Consider the following 18,272-nt stretch of genomic DNA (forward strand, 5'->3'; position numbering starts at 1 on the left):
AGGCTGAATAAAAGCCTGGATGTTCTTCAGACTTCCTGAAACATCTTTTTGTCCGATCTTTTCAAATAACGCATGAAGGAGAACAAAAGCATCCTCCTTAATTGCCTCAGCCTTTGTCAGAAAACTGTGCAGCAATTTTCTACTTGAGACCTCAGTGAGAATGTTTCACTGAAGTGCCCATTAAAAATAAGATCAGTTATTAAACCAAAGTTTAATGGAGAAAAATAAATGTCCTGAGCAGACTGAGGCATACAGCGACAGAGCTGAAATCTGATGACACCTCGCTGATGTCTGAATAGCTGTGCACTGTATGCGCTCCTCACACTTTCAATTACAGCCTCTGCAAGCTGACTGTCAGTAACAGAGCTGACACATGGGAGTGTGTGCCGAGTGTAACTGTGTGTCATCTCTCACAGCCCACTGTTCACTTTCACTTCATCGTGATGCCCCTGCAGGCTCAGATTAGCAGGTTCACACCTTGTTGCTCTCAGAGAGATTAGCCTGTCTAATTAAAACCAAACACTGACTGGAAGTAAAATGAAAATAACACGTTTACCAAGGGAGCTAGAATATAAACCAGAATCTGTAAAGTTAGAAACTAGCGAGCAACACATCAAAGATAAGACAGCAAATGTGTGGGGAAAATAACAGTCCATCTCTTTAAAGTCATTAATTAACACCAAATCAGAAAGTGTCAACTAAAAAAAAAAAATCGATGATTAACTGCCTTTAGGGTAATTATCTCTCTGAGTATCTTTGGATTTCTAGTTATAACTTTTGCTATAATTTCTTATTCCTACAAGAGTCTTTTTTAAGTCAGTAATTATCAAAACTGATCAGCAGAGTCTATCATCTGATTGGTCACACACATTTATATGACAGTATCATAAAAGTTGATGATTTTACATGGCATTTAAAAGTTTAGCAGTAGGTTTGGAACAAGAAATACGTCATCCTGTATTCGGGACAATTTTATTTATTGTTTCCTTATTTGCTATTGTTAAATATTTTCATAATGTTTGACGTAGCTCAGCATTTATCTCGTCCTAAGTTCTTGTACAGTCCCAGGGTTAATGTATGTCTATCTGGCAGATAGAAGGATAGCTTCTGTCTCCAGCTGGTGTCTGAGGTCTCTCTGACCCTGTGTAAACTTTTACCCAGTCTCCTGGCTCCATGCTCTGATTCAACACACACACACACTTTTATGGCACATCTCTCTGAAAACTGACACCAGCTGTGGGTTGAGACGGTGGTGTCAGTAATGTTTTTTGGCCAATTACTCTTGGGTGTTTAGTTTAACTCAGCCTACGGCAATGGAAGCTGTTCATGAATGATGTTCATGAAGCACATTTTTACCTCATAATAAAAAGGTACCTCAAAATAAGATACCTCATTTAAAGACATCAGCTGTAAGAGTTGTTGAGTTTCTGCACAATGTACAGAGCCTTAGCTGTTTACAAGTATCCTATGCACAGTCCACAAATTTTATTGAGACATTACTTGATAGACTTTGGTTTGGTACGAGACCTTTGCAGAAAATGTAAATGTACACATGATTTAGAACTTGATTCATGTTATAATTGATTCATTAAGAGACAAAAGCTGGGGCCCTTTGCGAAAAGACCTCGACCATGACAGGCCCCTTAGCCTACCTTTGGACATGCGTGCAAAACGTGGCCAGGTGTTGTAACTGATAAAAGTCAATGTGTGTAACCAATGTTTCTCATAATAATCTGATACTGCGCAAAAAAGTTACTAAGAACATGACTGTAGCAGTCCACTACGCTGTAAAAATTAAAATAGAAAATCTATCTTAATATCTTGATATCTACAATGTCCTGACCTGCTCAGTACAACAAAACTGGTTTTATAAAGTTCAGAAATTTAGTATCTTAAATATTTTTTAAATTATATTTCATAATAAATAACTTTTTATATCAGTACACTGGCATAACTTCAAGGAAGGTGAATTATTTACATCATAATAGTTTTGTGGTTACACTATTTGACAATTTAAATGGGACTGATTCTTTAACTGGTTGAAAATGGTAAAAAATGTGATGTAAAAAACTGTGACACCAACAGAAATTCAAAATACACAAAAAAAAAACATATAACATGCTGTTTTTTCAGAAGTTGAAAGGGTTTTTTTTGGATATTATACAAACACTTATTGGTCACTCCCATGTGCTGCAAATTCAAAACCACATTAAAAGTAAGAAGAAATTTTAGCAATAAAAACAATCACTGCAAATGAAAGAGACATGCAACAAAGAGCCAAAACAACTCCAGGAAAGGCTGATGCACTGTAAACACAAAAGTACGCTTCATATTCAGATTCCTCTCCCTGGCAGTTAAAGGGTTAAAATTTAGACCTTCGTCTGCTGTTCTACCTGTTGTAAACACTTCATACAAGCTACATAGAATACTGTATTAGACAAAGACTCATCTTTTATTTATCAAATTACCTCAAAGATAATGAGAACATAAACTCCAGCCAGGATGATTCCAGCGATGGCCACCTGTGTCTCCACAGTGACGTAGAGAGACTGGTAGGTCATGGACAACGGCACAACCTCGTTTTCGTGTAGGAAGGCTTGAACTGTGATGGAGATGGGGTCACTGCGCAGGAAAGGAGATGGCACTGATGAACAGGTTTTCTTTTCATGACACTTTTCTTAAGCTTAGAGTGTTGTCAGATTACAAAACGTGCTTTATTGTGCTGAAACTCTTGAGGAAAGTGTTGAAGACTTTCTTCAGCTTTCTGACTTTTTCCCTGATGTAAGTGAAGATAGGGGAAATTAAAGGCTGCTTTCTGTTGCTGTTCTGACAACACTGCAGTATGCTGAGCTGTATTCCCTGTGAGCTCGTATGTATCATAATGATAGATGTTTCCCAGTATCCAGCTATACCAGTGTGATCAAATAATATATCAAAAAGGTTATTCCCTTTGATAATGCAGCATGTAAGCATGTGTCGTAGAAAATATGACTTCCCTGTGATAATTAGGTTCATACATTCCTTAGGGTTGCAGCTCCTAGACAATGTGAAAGTTAAAATTGATGTGTTGAACCTCGCTGTGAGTACCTGCTGAGCATTGCAAAGGTTTTTGTTAGCAGAATCTGGTCACTCCGTTCACTGTGTAGAGGAATGGTCCAGTTATGCATCACCTGTTCACAAACAACAGAAGATGAATGAGTTTGTTTTTGCCGAACCAGCACTTCACAGATGATACAGCACAGAATGAAAATATATCACATGGGGTGGACCCTCCTCACCGTCTGAACGCGCCTCCGCCGCTGCTGCCCCGCCTGCTCAGTCTGCTCCACCTGGATCAGGATGTACTCCTGCCGGGCAAAGTCGATCACGCCTCCTGTGAAAGGCCCTGCAACCTGCAGCTTGAGCATCGCGTTATCTCTGAAATCTGTCACGTTCATTGCTGTGCGACCAGGAACATTGAGGAAAAAAACAGTTTGATATTTTCTGTTCACTTCTCTGATAGAAGAACAAAGTGTGTTAAAAAATGATTTCTGTGCTGGTACAGGACACAGCACAAAGACTTTTATTTTAACTTTTTCCAACTGATTAAATGCAACAGAATCCTTTCCTCTTGAGCATGATTCAATAATTACAATATTGTAGCTGTGACTATTCACTCACCTGTCAGGAAGGCTCTTACCTATTCTCCCTTTACTACATTCACTCTGATTAAAGCTTGTTGAAGACACTTTACAAGGTCTGTGTGCCCTCATACTCAGAGTAAAATGAACATTCATTATGCTCTGACCCACTCCTTGATGATAACAGACCTGCTGGACTAGTCAAAGCCCCATTTTGTTTATTTTTCAGAGAATTTGAGAACACAGTTTACTGAGATGCAAAAGAGAAGGATACAGAAACTTTCTGTTGAAGAGACTGCCAGCATCCTCCAGGGATTGTTTCGGTCTGGGTACATGCTGAAGAACAGCTGAAAGCAGAACAAAGTAAATACATATTATTTACTCAGAGGGAAGCTGGATGGGTCAGCTATGATGGGTCAGGGCCAAAGTCTGTCTAGTTTAAATCTAATGCTGTGACAGCACAATGCTCACATGTAGGAATTTGTAAAGGCTTATGATAGTGTGCGAACTTGATGGGCTGCTGAGCCTTTTCTCTGCATTTTGTCCATTGTTTATTTCAAAATAATAAGGCTTTAGTTACAAAAAACAGTTTAAAAGAGTAGCCCAGGGAGGAATTATATCACTTGTTACATGGGCAGCAAAGACAGAGCTCCCCAGTATTTCAACATGTTGCTGAGTGTGGACTTCGGACGCATCCTGTACAGCATGAATAGATAAACTGCACCCAAGAGGATCTTTGATGGTTTCTCCCTGTTTTCCTTAAGAAGTCTAAGCTACATCTGCAAGTATGAGAAATGTGTCTCATTTTCATCTCTGACTGGCTTTCTCATCAAGTGTACAAGTAAGGTACAAGGTAATGAGTCAGTTAAGCTAAGTGAACAAAATGTAGTTTCTACCGAACTAAAAAAAAATGCTACTGGTTTTTCAGGTTGAAGACTCCATTTCCCATGAGTACAATCGACCACTGTCATAAAGATGTGTCTTGGGTGTGCATTTGTTTTGAAGCAAATTAATGGAGAGCAGATCTTTTTAACTCCACTTTTCTTTGTTTAATACAACTTTTTACCAGATACAAAGCAACAAGATTTTGTGGCACTACTGTTTGAAACATGACAACAATCAAACTTTGTAAACTCAGTTTGTAGTTCAGTGTTCAGAAGGTGAGCAGACTATCTGTTTAGTGTTCCTCACAGCGCGGTGCTCTGAGACGTGTCTGTAACGGGTAATGATAGTGAATCCTGGTTATGTCCTACCAGAGCTCATCTACCAACTCCAACCTCACCAAGCAGAGCTAATGTAACCTCACTCTTTATTCTATTGATAGACTCTCAAGTTTGCTCTATCACTCTCCTTTTTAGCTTTCTTCTGCTCTGACGTCCTATTTCTTTTTGACAGTCCAGCCCCAGTGTCAAAAATTACTACTAAATAAATCCTGTTCAGCAGAGAAAAGGACAAATCTGGCTTCTCTCTGTTAGACTTTGCCGGCTGATATAATATTATCAAAGGGACTCTGGGCTGTAAATGAATCAGCTGGGTCATCCATGGATACTATGAAATATTATTAAAAAACAATAAATTTTGGTGCTGATAATCTTATTTTAAGTGGGGGATTATGAACAGGCAAATATATAAAAGAGAGATTATTTCAAGATCACTGATGAAGTCCTTACAGGGCCTGTGAATTTTTTTACTGAGAAATATGGAGCAAAGAGAAATAATAACAGTATCTTTAAACATTAGTCTTAATTTAGTTACAATAATTATCAAGTTCACTGATTTCTGAAGCATAACGTACATTTGTGATTATTGCTGTAGCAATTTAACCTTGAAAAGCAGATGGACCTGCCTGGTTACGTTTCTGAAATCCTGCAGATTCATCTTGTCAGGCTCCATTGACCAACAAATTCACTCGGCTAAATTCTTACTGTCCAAATCAGGGAAGAGAGGCGGGGGCTGCAGGAACAGGGGAAGTGACGAACTGACGTGACATCAGCAGACATTCGCACTAGTTGGTGTTCTTTTGATTCTTAAGTGGACTTTGCAAAACCAGCAGCAGTCGTCTAAAGCCATTATCACAGCTGTTTCTAGTGTTCCTGTATTTGTTTGTCTATTGTTTCCCAGCAGTGGTCCACATAAGCTACGTCATACCGTGGCTTGATGTGGATTGGTCTGTGGTGAGTGTGCCAATCAGAACGGTCGTCCAATCAACAGCTGCTGATTTTTGAAGGTCCTGCCTCTGATAACAAATCCAAAGAGCTTCTACCCAGATGGACTGGTGAAATATTTCCGTGGTGGATTTATGAAACTGTCGGTCTGGGGTGTCAGGTTGGTAGTGATTCACCAAGGCGCAAATGTTAACCTACTCCTTTATTAGATTGTTTCTCCCTCTGTGTCACATTTCTATTTCCGTTCATATCAATGGAGTCTGTCATTAAGAGTGTTTTTGTTCACTTACACTGCAGAGGACAAGAATGGTAAAGATTGTGGCAATTCTGGAGACTCTTAGACAACATCTGAAATGACAAAACAGAAAAGCCATAAGTCAATGATCTTAGTGATTTTAGAGGTAGGCACGAAAAGAAAAAACAGGTTTAGAACCATCAACCACACAGGACCAGTTAAAGGATCTTACTTCATACTACTGGTGAGCCTGAAGTTGATGTTGTCAATAGGATCCTTGTCCGAGGAGCCGGATCGGGACAGGGACAGGCTGTTGACCTCACTGCCCAGACGATACCTCCTCTCCAGGTCCAGAGGACCGTTATCCCAGGGCTCCCCTTCCCCTTCCACAAAGCTGGGTTCATGTAGGGTCATGTAGGTAATGCTGCAAAAGAATAATCCCTGTCAGTCACTGGGAAACAGGACGACAGCTTCAGGGAAATCAACAAACAGGTCTTAAGGACACCAGCTGTTGATGCAAGCTCCTAAATTGAAAAACATTTCTGCTACTGCGCAGAAAACGAAGTCTCTGTAAAAGACGAGCATCGAATAATCACACAACCATTACATTTGTTGTGCATACAGTGAAGTAGATGTCAGAAGGGTGGTGTAGAGATGTACAAAGATGAGCCGTGTGTTTACAATTCTAAATGTGTGTCACACAGAACGATGAGATATTAAAACACTTAATTTGTTGTCACAATTATGATACTGTTTTGGTGAAGATCACATGTTTTTGAAGTTTGCTTAAATTGACTCTATTTACAAAAAATAAGGCCTGAATATCCCTGCTCCAATCCTCAAAACACAAATGTTTGGATGTGTGGAGCTCTGTTGGAGTGATGTGCACAAACACACCTAAAATCACTGTTTTACAGCTGCTGGTGTTGCCAAAGGCAGGAAACTGAGAGCTTTAAAAATAATTCAACAAACTTTTTAATAAACAACGCTGTACCGAAAATAATAATGAAAGGAAAGATGTCTCATTGCTTTTCAAGGAATTTTCACAGTTTTTAATCATATAATAAATGAATGGTTCATTTTTAATTATACTTTATTATGATATCAGGTAATGTTTTTGTCTTGAATATTAAATAATTTGGGGCTCCAGACCAGGTGAGCAATCTTGAGCGTCGGGATTACCCACCTCTCATCTTGAGAGAACCTCAGCAGTGGCGATCTCTCTGAAAGGCTGGATGAAGGTGATTTTCCTCTGAACATATTAAACATGCCAAAATTGTGCCTGCAAGAGAAATGAAATGAAAAAAATGAAATGAAAATGAAAATGAAAGAGCTGCTTTTTCACCCTTCAATAGCATGTGTGCTCTGACCCAAAAGCCCACAGCTGTCACTGCACACCTATCAGTCACTGGTTTCAGAGATCTTCCAGACCCTTTGTTACCCATGGGTGGCAGAGAGGTGGGTGAGCAGCTGGTGACTGGACACCTGAGGAGATCATTAAAGCATCTTTTGTCACCCTGCTGCTGTACTGTATCCCCAAGGCTCCTGGAGGCGGTCTCTGTCAGGAGCCTCACAGCTGGGTCTCAACCAACAATCATATCTGTGCACACACACATGCACCCACTTTGTATCTGGCTCTACCTCTGTTTTTTAAAGCTGCACACACACACATAGACACACACAGATCTCAATAATCTCTGGCTGATCATTTTGATCCTTAAAATGCCTAAAAGCATAACCGCAGGGACACTATTCATACGACTGGTTATCTTTGACTTCACCAAAAACACCAATCTACCGTTTCATCAAGCCCACTGTCATCTCAGCAATTACTCTGACAACAGCAGAGACATCATGAGGATTGTTATATAATGGGATACCAGCCCCCTGAGCCAAAACTGTGAGATGGAAATCTTTGAGAAAATTAGAGGTCCCCCTCGGCTAATCTTATAATCTTGAAGGGTTTCTACCGTCTGCCTGTTAAAAGGGTTGGGTGTTTTAACACAATCTGTGCACGTATTTACACAAAGACAGGCCGTTTTGTTTACAGTAATTATTTTTCCATGAGTGTTCTGGGTTAATTAATGCATAAAAACGAGGTAATAGTGCTGTGCTGGAGATAATTCGGTGATTTATAACTCCTAACTTCTTGTTGTTGTTGATGTTGTTGTTGTCTTACACGTCTGGAGGGCATTACCGAGACAGACAGTTGGGTGCTGTGAATCAATGACTGTGGTGAGAGTGCTGAAGAGAGGAGTAGATTACATTAGCAGAGTCTGCCACATTAATCCTCTTTGGAATCTCTTATACAACTATAAAGAGATTTACTGCATGTCTACAAGTGTTTCCTTCCCTCCTCTTACCCTGAAATGACTCTGAGCCTGTCCTGTCCCTGAGATACGTTTCAGCTCGGTGATTGTATGCTCTGACTTCCAAGAGGAGTCTGTGAAAGAAATTCAAACAGCCTTCTTTTCCGTCTGCCACTTTAATTTGAGTGCCTGTCGCTGCAATAAAAAAAAAGTCTCCTAATAATATGATGTCATAATTTATGTGGGTTTTCGTATCAAAGGAGGCAGACAAATATCTTAGGTTGCATTTTATAGCTTCGGCAGATATGTAGTTCTGCTCTAACGTCCTTTTGCCCTTATTAAGCTATGGCTGAATGTGGGACAGATCTACAGAAATGACTTTACTTTGTACACAGACAGTAAGTGTTGGCTTCTGAATAGTGACATACACATGAATACACATGAACATGACATACACTCACATGCTACCAGCCTTTTGAATTGAATGCTGTGCTATGTGATCTGTGATATTAAAAATAAAGGAGATTGGAAGGAAAAGAGAGAAGCATTGTACACCAGCTGGGATCAAGACGTGTCTGTGTTGAGGTGTAACTTTGACACCTGGGAAGGAACAGTTATAGAAAGAGATGGACTGATCCACTTTTCTTAGTCCAGATACCAATACCCAGGCTTTGGTACCAGCCAATACTGACACTGATCTAAGGTGATACCACCATTGATCTAACACTCTATTCCTCAACGTGAGGATGAGACTGAGAATTATGTTTTGGCACCTCCAGGTTTTACTGACTATGCAATCTAAAATGAAATAAATACTATTTTTCTATTTGTTTTCTATTAATTCTATTAATTTTATGTTTCATTGATTTATTTATTGATTAATTTGTTATCTATTGTTGCAACTCTATGTCAATTCTCTCTGGTGGTATATAGTTCTTACAACCTTATTATTCTGTTATTTATGTATTCACTTATTTCTTTATTATGATCATGCTTGAGTGCTGAGCTGGAATGGGGGTTATGTAGGGGTGTATATCTCATGAAGAGCTGTTTGTATGGTCTGTCTGTTTTATATGATTTTATTTTATGTTGTGTATTGTAATTGTTGTGTTGAAATGTCTGTTTTGTGTTGGGACCCCTTGAAAACGAGATGCTGCATCTCACATGGCTATCCTAAATAAATTCAGTCCTTAACAGGAATCACGGTGGATAAATGAGGATTAACACTTGCACTTATTGTAAGTTTCTGTCATAGTTAGACAAGTGTGATATCTCCAAACTGCTGAGCTGGTTGTGGCAAACAGAAAAACACAGAACTGTGTTGAATAGATCTAACTTATGGATCCACCATTGGTCAGGGATACTTGTTTTAACTTTTCTAATCAGATTAGAGGATCCCTAGTTTTAAGTCATTGATATTAAGGGAGATGTAATGGCAGGGCATTTTTTTAACAGAGGGTTGATGAAAGAGAGTTAGAATAAGAGAAGACCATACTACACTGTAATTCACTGATTTTTGTCCAGTGTAAGCCTGTACTGTTTAGAAACAGGGCTGCTGTCTTCACCCTGCAGGTGCTGACTGCTCTCAGGTTTTATATATTCAGAGCTGTCATTGCTGTTCGGACCTATAAAAGTGAAGAAGAATAAATTTACTCTTGATGCTACCTTGTGGTCACAGTTTTGGTAATAGACCTCTTTTATTTCCCATTGAAGTTTCTGTTTGTTTGTTTGTTTAGTTTTGATGTTAGAATGTTTGCAGTCTGTGTACAACTCTATGAGTTAACATATTTCATATTTTTCCTTTTCCGTTAAGTTACCCAGATCTTCTGTAGATATGCCTTTGGCTAGGAGACTGGCCACAATTAGGGATGCGCCGGTACCGATCCTGGTTTCGGGTATCGATGTATCGGTGCCCCTCAAAGCTGGATCAGTATCGGTGGGAAGGGGCCGATCTCTGTTCATTTTTATCTTTTAACAAGTGCTCTTGGCTTCTTGATTTGAAATTTTGCCTCTGATGCACTTTCTTTGTTTTTTTTTTTTGCTGCATTACCAGCCAACAGGGAATAAAAATTTACAATTAAATAGAACTTGTTTACATTGTGAAGAATTCCATCTACTCATTTTTTGCCTTCTAAACAAAACATTACCAGTCTTATCCCACAGTAGGGCATGCAGGTTATCATTTAACACTAGTATATTATTACTTTTTTTTGATGCAAGCTCCTAAATTAATTAATTATTTTCACTCATACTCTTAATTTAGTGACTTTATCATTTATTTGGAGTCATGGGTCTGGAAAATCAGAAATGTCCATGTAGCACTCATTCTCCTGTGATAGATGCCTGACAGATCAATTGAAATATTGCTCATTACAAATACAGCATCCTTTAAATGGGAAATACCTAGTCCTGATGGCATTGAATTAATCAAGATTTAAGTCTACTATATAATCAAAATAAATTATTTATCTGGAACTTTAGTCATTCTAGCTTTGTAAAAAAATGAAAAAAAAACTACCACATTTTTGGCTGGTCAGATCACCTTTAAAAACAATCAACTCATTATGTAATTCCCACGTTAACATCTCCGGTGTGGATAAAATATTAATCCTGCAAATGAGGATGATCTTTCAACCATAGTTCGAGAGTGGGAGGTTGTGTGCAATTGAGCAAAAAGGCATGATCAGCTGGTGCAGATCCAAAGAGAGCAGGTCCCTTTGGGTGTTCTTCATTAAAAAAATCTGAAACAAGGCATCTGTGGTCTAGACGTTGGTTCTGACCTGGTCTGGTCATTTCTGATTAAAAAAAAAAAGAAAAGAAAAAGAAAAGAAAAAAATCATCGGAGGGATGATTTGAGATATTTACAGAATGTCAGAATACTTGAGCACCTCTGAAACATCTTTCTCAAAAAGATTAACTGTCTCCCCCTGACAGAGGATTTTCAAAGCTTTTCCCAAAGCTGACAAATGAAGCTGAAAATCAGCAGACAGAGCAGAGACAGCAGGCTGTGGGCTGTGAAATTAAAACAATGCACCTAATCTTATTGGCCAACTCCTAACATACCTCCAGAGAAAGAGAATCACTGTGAACAGATATTTAGCTTTCAGTGTCTCCTCGCACATTTTACCTGGACCTGTGCTATTTCTTCAATAATAATATTTTCTGTGGTAGGAATCCACTCTTTCAGCCTGCGCCCAGCTGCTTTTTCTTTCCTTTTCCAGTGATCATTTTTCAGTTCACACACAGAGAACACTCAGCTAGTGGACCGTGAGGAGAAATTCCCTGAATCTGACAAAAAGCGTATTGGAGAAGAATCACATACTCCACTATTAAAGCTGCAAAATCGACAACCTGACAGCTACTACCATTGCAGCATTCTTTCAGCCAGAAAAATATCACAGAGATGTCACAACCAATCATGTGTGAGTATTGAGTACAGCCGTGCACCCTCCCCACTTCTATTACAGGAAACAACATCCTGCAGGTGAACAGGTTAGAAACTTTCCTCCAGCCCAATAAGCTCCCGTCTGTCAGAGTAATGGTCATATGTCTAATTTATGACTCCTGGTCCTCTCCCTGAGTTTTCAGAGTCTGAATTTCTCTGTCATTCATTAATATGATTGATAGCAGTGGATTCTTACTTTCTCTTGTGTCTTTGTTGTCTGATTCATTGAAGTCAAACCTTACAAAAGGAAACTTTATTCACTCAATTCATGCTCAATTTCTGATGTGTCATGTTTCATTCTCAAGGTGATGAGAATAAAAGAGTCTTTTTGTAACTCAAGACATAAAAAAAATATCACCAGGGTGGCCTAGTGGTTAAATTGTGAGTCTCATGCACAGAGGCAGCAGTTCTCAGGAGGACAGGGTTGTGTTTCATTCTGCAGCCTTACTTTCTGATCTATCCTCTAATCCTCTGACTCAAGGCTAAAAAGCTGAAGCTAAAAAATTAATAGTAATGTGCATGAGTTTAAGGCAGGTGTAGAGAATGCAAACACTACAAACACATTTAAAAATGCAAAAATAAATAACTGTTTTTCATCCTTTTACCAAATGATCAGTGTCACAACACTTTGTTATTAAACCGGCATCAATTCTTCTGGGTACACTTGCATAAAGTCAGAGGTTTTGTAGGAGAGGTGTCAGGTGCTAATGATCATCAAAAAAAACAATCATTGAGTGTAACAGAAACTGTTTTAGGAGGCTTCAAACTAGGTGAGGAAGAGCCCAACTCTGCCACCAGGTGAGGTTAAGAAATAAACTCAGCAACAAGGTAGCTCTACTGTGTCAGCAATGTCTCTCGCAGACAAAGATTTAAAAGAAGACTGGGCTTTTAAGATGTGTTCTTGAAGAAACCCAAAGGGAACAAAAACATTAAAGGGGACATATCATGCTTGTTTCTCCTTTACACTATGCCAGACTAGGATGCCTGTAAAGCATTTCTGCCCTCAGTACAAGTCATTTAGTTCCTTCTTTGCCCCACAATAGCGTTCTCAATATCCTCAGTTTAGGCCATTCTGAAGATCTCGTTGAAACGCTCCGTTTGGAGAATGTCCTCCAGTAACCTCGCAACATCACAGCCCTTTGTGCTCTGATTGGTCAGTTCTATCAGAGGGGCGGAGGGGGTAGAGCCAGAGGGCGGTTTTTGCAGCATGGCAGTATTTACAAAATCACCACATTGAATGGGGCAGACCGAGCGAGTTTGCTGTTTGCCAAAACTTCACCGTAAGGCATTGATAGCAGTAATAAAATGGCAGAGTGTAGGATACGTCCTTTTGTATCGGACCCCGGAGTCAGACCCGGACGGTTCTGCAGCTCAGGAGGAAGAAAATCCACCTTGACACAGATCATCTCGGGACGCTTCAGTGTGGTGAGTCAAACCGGTACTGTAACATGTATAGTTTAAACGTTTATACTCGGCTCTCGGTGGGTGTATCCCTTGTGGTGGTTGTGTGACTAACTGACAGCACAGAGGAGGAGCTGCTTTATCAGATTACTCCAATAAAAAGAAAGGATTCTCATGTCGTCACGACGTTTGAAATCTCGCGGCCATCTGGCAATGACCTATTTTCAGAGGCATCAAATCTTGTTTTAGGATATCAGAAAAAATACAATATCTCATTTTTTGAAAATTCAGGGGGTGAAAGGTTTTGTTTTAAAATTTATTATATTATATGTAAGTATTAAATCCCGGATCAGCATGATATGTCCCCTTTAAGGACTGTACATGCAGTGGTTGGTCAGGGAAACTTAGCACAGCAGATGAAAACCAAATCAAACGTATTTCCCTTTGAATTCAGAGGATGTCCAGCAGTGTCATCAGCTCAGAACTGGCAGAAACCAGACCCAGGTAAACCTATCCTATGGAGACCTGGGAAGTCCAGCCATCTTCATGGAAGGGTTGCAGACAAAAAGCCAAATCTCAAACAGGGAAACAAGGTCAAAAGCATTAACTATGCATAAAAACACAGGAACTGGGGTGCAGAAAAAATGGCAGCAGGTGCTCTGGACTAGTGAGTCAAATTTTAAATATTTGAAGGCTGCTTGTTGAAGGGCCAGAGAGTGTTACAATAATGAGTGTCTGCAGGCAACAGGGGAGCATGCTTGAGGTTCCTTGAAAGTTTGGGGCTGCATGTCTCTAAAGGATCTGGAGATATGATCAGGATTAATGGTGTCCTCAGTGCGGAGAAATACAGGCAGATGATTATCCATCATGGAATACCATCAGGGAGGCATACGATTGGCCCTAAATTTGCAGTACAATGGCCATCGTGTGCACCTTTAACTTTCTTGTTTTTTTTACAAGATACTTTAGAATCAATATAATATAACATGGGAATGTAAGGAAGAAATTTCTCAAAACCTGGGCTGTGTCTGGATGATTCAACAGCTCTTTCACTTTGGTTTACCAATTTTAAAGGATCTATCAAATAAATATTTTCCCTAACTTTCTGCTTCTGTTTTTCTCTTTTGTAGTATTTTTCCAAAACACTGAAGTACAAAATTAAGTTAAAATCTGAAGCATTTCTTAAGCATTTTAAACATCATGAAGAGGTCTGAAATGCTGGTGTCAGGAGTCCATGTTAAATAAGCCAAACCTTCATTTCATAAACCAAAATTCCACACTTTAATCCCAATAACGTCATAGCCACAGGCTTGAGATTAGCCCCCTCCTAACTGACTGAGATACACACCCACAGACACACATTTGAGTTCCTGTGTCTGTGAATGTTACTACTTCACAAGAATTCCAGTGTTTTCCAGGTACAGCTTCATAATCCCTGGAAGATTAAACCAACAGGGCATGTGTAAAATTATTCTGCACGTGCTGTTTAAACTGTTATGACTCTACGCAGTAAAAACCTACTGCCCCTCGAGAATGAGTGCTAATCTTTCTAAACTAGAGCACAAAAATGTTGTAGCATAAAGGTTCTTAATAATTTCAGGCTCTGAAGTTAAAAGTTCACAGGAAAATGTTCACAAACAAATTTTGAGCCACTTAGGGGCAGCAGAAACTAGCAAACACAACACTGACTAACTCTATTACCTTATCAGCCTTTGCTGTTCACACTTTCTGCCTTGTGTTCATCTTTCTTTATATGGTCAAAATAATCTCATCAGTTTCTTTAAGTTTAGTATTTGCCTTAAACCACTCATGGCCTCTCTTGCCTGTTTCCTAAACAAAAACAAAGCAGTTCAGAGTTTGCTGCTGACAACATCCTAAGCACAAAATGGTCCTCCTCATCATCATCATCATCTCACTTTGCTCTCATAAATAAGTTAAGTACATTAACATTACCCTGCCTCTTCATGTCACTTCTTCTTTACTGACTAAATACTCAAGAACCTTTCACATTTGAAACAATACAGTATCAATGCCCTGTACTTGGCATTCAGTAGCGGTACTCAATGGTACCAATTTTTGGTACTTTTTTGTGTCTGTATGGTGATAAACATCTTTTTTTAAATAATAAAATGTTGTTTTTTTATTATTTTACATATTTATTCTTTAATATGTAAACTTTCAATGCTGTGTTCATGTCTAGCATGGAAAATCACCTACTCTTCCACTCCCTCACAGTCACAAGGATGCATTCACGTACCTAAACATGGTACCTTTTGATAATTCATGAATCGGTACCTGGTACTTTTGACAGAATTTGGTCAGTACCCATAAAAGTACCTAATTCAGTACCCATCCCTTATGACATCCAATATCAACTTTTTCAACAATAAAGGCTGAATTTCAAACCAAGAGATAAACATAGTCACTACCGAGGGAAGCTGACGTACCTCGAGACACTTTGGAAGTCTATAAACAAACAAAAAAAAAAATAGTGAGAAGTGCTTTAAAATGAGGTAGTGGGAGCTACCAGTGCCTAAAAATGCTCTCACTAGACACAGGCCCCAAAGAAAGTCTGTATTTGGGTGCCAAATGCATCACTTTGTTAATAGGCTTGTCACAAAATTTTCTATATAAATATATTGAAAATAAACATTATCTTGTCATGATACCCCCCCCCCCCCCCCCCCAAATAAAATAAAAATAAAAATAAAAATAAAATAAAATAAAATAAATACATAAATGAATAAATAAATAAATATGTTATTTAACAAAATGTAAATGAGTCTAAAGCTGTATCATTCTAATTATTTTGTGATACAAAAATCCATCACTGTCTAAAATATACCTAAATACATGAATAAATATGAACGACATCAACACTCTCCATTCCAGTTTGAAGCATGACATCACTTCAGGTGTATCTAGCTGCAGTGCTCTGATGTGTTCCAGAGTAACACAGAACAGGTATTCAGGAAGTAATAGAGGAAATTTGTTTTGAATACTGAAAAGGTGGCAAGTCACAACAAACATAAAAACATGACTGATTGAGGGTTCAATGAGCATCTGACAAAACTCATTGAATGCTCCATGAAGCAGCTGAAGCAACAAATTTGCTTCATTTGCAGGAGTCATTAGTGCATAATTTGCTTTGTCACAAACCTGTAGCCCCATAACCAGTGATGTCGAGAGGCAGACCAAGGTTTGAGAGGATGAACAACAACCCCCCCCAAAAAAATAAATAAATAAATAAATAAATAAATTAAAAAAAACACCACCTACTCATCCCAGGCTGTCAAAAACTAACAGCTTTTAAGTGTCTCAACAGGCAGGTGATGTTCATTCATTGGGTGTATATATTATGTATGGATACACCAAACCTCTCCTAGCACAGTGTAAGCACACTGATCTGTTGAGCAGAGGCTGGGTTCTTTACAGGAATAAAACTATAACTGAGGTGTGAACTTGTCAGTAAACCTCCGGTAAGAAGTAAGAGTCACAGTATGCACAGTGTCTGCAGGCTTACCCATCTTCTTGTCGAACAGGGAGAAACCCGTCATTATGGATGGCACACTGTCCCGTAGGCAGACCTGCTGACTGCAGCTTCTGGGTTTCTCTCCTCTCTGAGAATCCTTGCAGTAGAAGTAACTCCTCAAAGTTCCCTGCTACAGCCTCTGGTGACCTCAGGCTGTTTCTGCCCTGGGGACCTTGGGTTGGATTCTGAGATAACTCAATATCCAAGTTGCTTTTGTTTTCCAAGTACATGGTGAGACCACTGGAGGGTACAGAGAGACAGTTTAGATCAATTGAAATGTCAAAACAGGTTCAGTTCAACAGTCAAAAATGTGATTAGTGATTGACCAACTGAGAACATGATCAACAAAACTGTATAGCATGATAGCATAAAGCTTCATGCAATCGTAAACAGTTACTTCATTACCCGATAACAAGGTGCAAAGTCTTACCAGGAAGAACAGGGAACATATTTACCCCAGAAATTGATGTATGAGGTTGATAGAACCAAACTTACTTGATGGCTCTGGGTCATGACATTTGAGTATTGGACCTAAAGTTTTACAAATCTTAATCCCAACGTGTATGGAACATGGCAGTTTGTGGCCTTCCACCATTTAGCACTGGGTAGAGAGCATACAATGAGCAGCCAGAGAAATTTGCACCGGGGCTTAGATTTATAAAACCCATGCAAGATTTGTAATAATTCTTTCTTGTGTAAGGTGTTTGCAATATAGTGTCTTTTATGCAATACAGTGTGAAAGAGACTTGGTATGTGCTAACAGAAACATGAGGTTCTTTTATTCTTTGTTTAAAAACCAGGAAACCAGGATTTGTGAAGCATGTACTTAATTTCTTTCAGAGCATTTATACTGGAAAAAGGGTTTTTTTGTGAGTCTTCCTCTTAAGACAGTGGTGAGAGACGGAAACCCTGGATTACTAAGGTCTGACATAACAGAGTGAAGTCCATCCAGAAACCAAACACATTCATAAAGTAGTATACAACGGTGGGCTGTCAGGGCCTCCAGGGCCTTCTCTGCTGGCCCTCTCCAAATTATTCATAATTATTTAAATGCAAATCTAAATGTGTTTAAATTCAATGACTTTTCAAGCTAAATAATGTCTCCAGTTTGATTTGTGTGTGGTTGAGCTAGGATTCCTGTCATATCTGAAAGTCATTCAAAGGCATCAAGTAGTACAGCTAGCCTTAACTTGAAGCTATCGTTTCATTATAACTTTGACTGACTTTGTCATCAGCCAATCAGATTTTGATGTGTTGTGACACCCCTGGACCCAGCAATGTGTCAGCGCTAGCCCTGTTGTCTATGTACAGTCCAAGATTTTATCTTAGGCTAACCTTTACAAAATACTTGTGGTACCTGACTCCAATCAGCTTTGATATTGTGAAAGTGGGGAGATCATGGTTTTAGCTTTGATGAAATGACTCAATTTCACATGAGCAAGGTCTTCTGGGAAAAAGAGAGTCTAGAAATTAATCTAGATGAGTTTAGATAAGCCCTGACTCAATGTAATTCTGCTTTGAGGCCAGTCAGTGAGTGTCTCTATCTGCTGCTTGATGCTAAGTTT

The 18,272-nt window shown here is 39.1% G+C and overlaps 1 protein-coding gene across 1 annotated transcript in view; it reads right to left on the reverse strand.

Moving 5' to 3' along the window:
- Positions 1 to 18,272, reverse strand: part of oca2 (oculocutaneous albinism II) — a 92,863-nt gene that overhangs the window by 70,705 nt on the left and 3,886 nt on the right. The window contains exons 2-9 of the mRNA XM_074668388.1: positions 16,699 to 16,947; positions 7,207 to 7,302; positions 6,253 to 6,444; positions 6,076 to 6,133; positions 3,895 to 3,967; positions 3,279 to 3,439; positions 3,088 to 3,170; positions 2,469 to 2,622 (exon numbers count right to left, since the gene is read on the reverse strand). Coding sequence (XP_074524489.1) covers positions 2,469 to 2,622; positions 3,088 to 3,170; positions 3,279 to 3,439; positions 3,895 to 3,967; positions 6,076 to 6,133; positions 6,253 to 6,444; positions 7,207 to 7,302; positions 16,699 to 16,937 — 1,056 coding nt within the window. The 5' untranslated portion in view covers positions 16,938 to 16,947. The remainder of the gene's footprint in view (positions 1 to 2,468; positions 2,623 to 3,087; positions 3,171 to 3,278; positions 3,440 to 3,894; positions 3,968 to 6,075; positions 6,134 to 6,252; positions 6,445 to 7,206; positions 7,303 to 16,698; positions 16,948 to 18,272) is intronic.

Source organism: Halichoeres trimaculatus, unplaced genomic scaffold (genome assembly GCF_033239565.1).
Source record: "Halichoeres trimaculatus isolate MK-OKI-2021-1 unplaced genomic scaffold, fHalTri1.1 fHalTri1_scaffold_4, whole genome shotgun sequence".
Classification (NCBI taxonomy): Eukaryota; Metazoa; Chordata; class Actinopteri; order Labriformes; family Labridae; genus Halichoeres; species Halichoeres trimaculatus.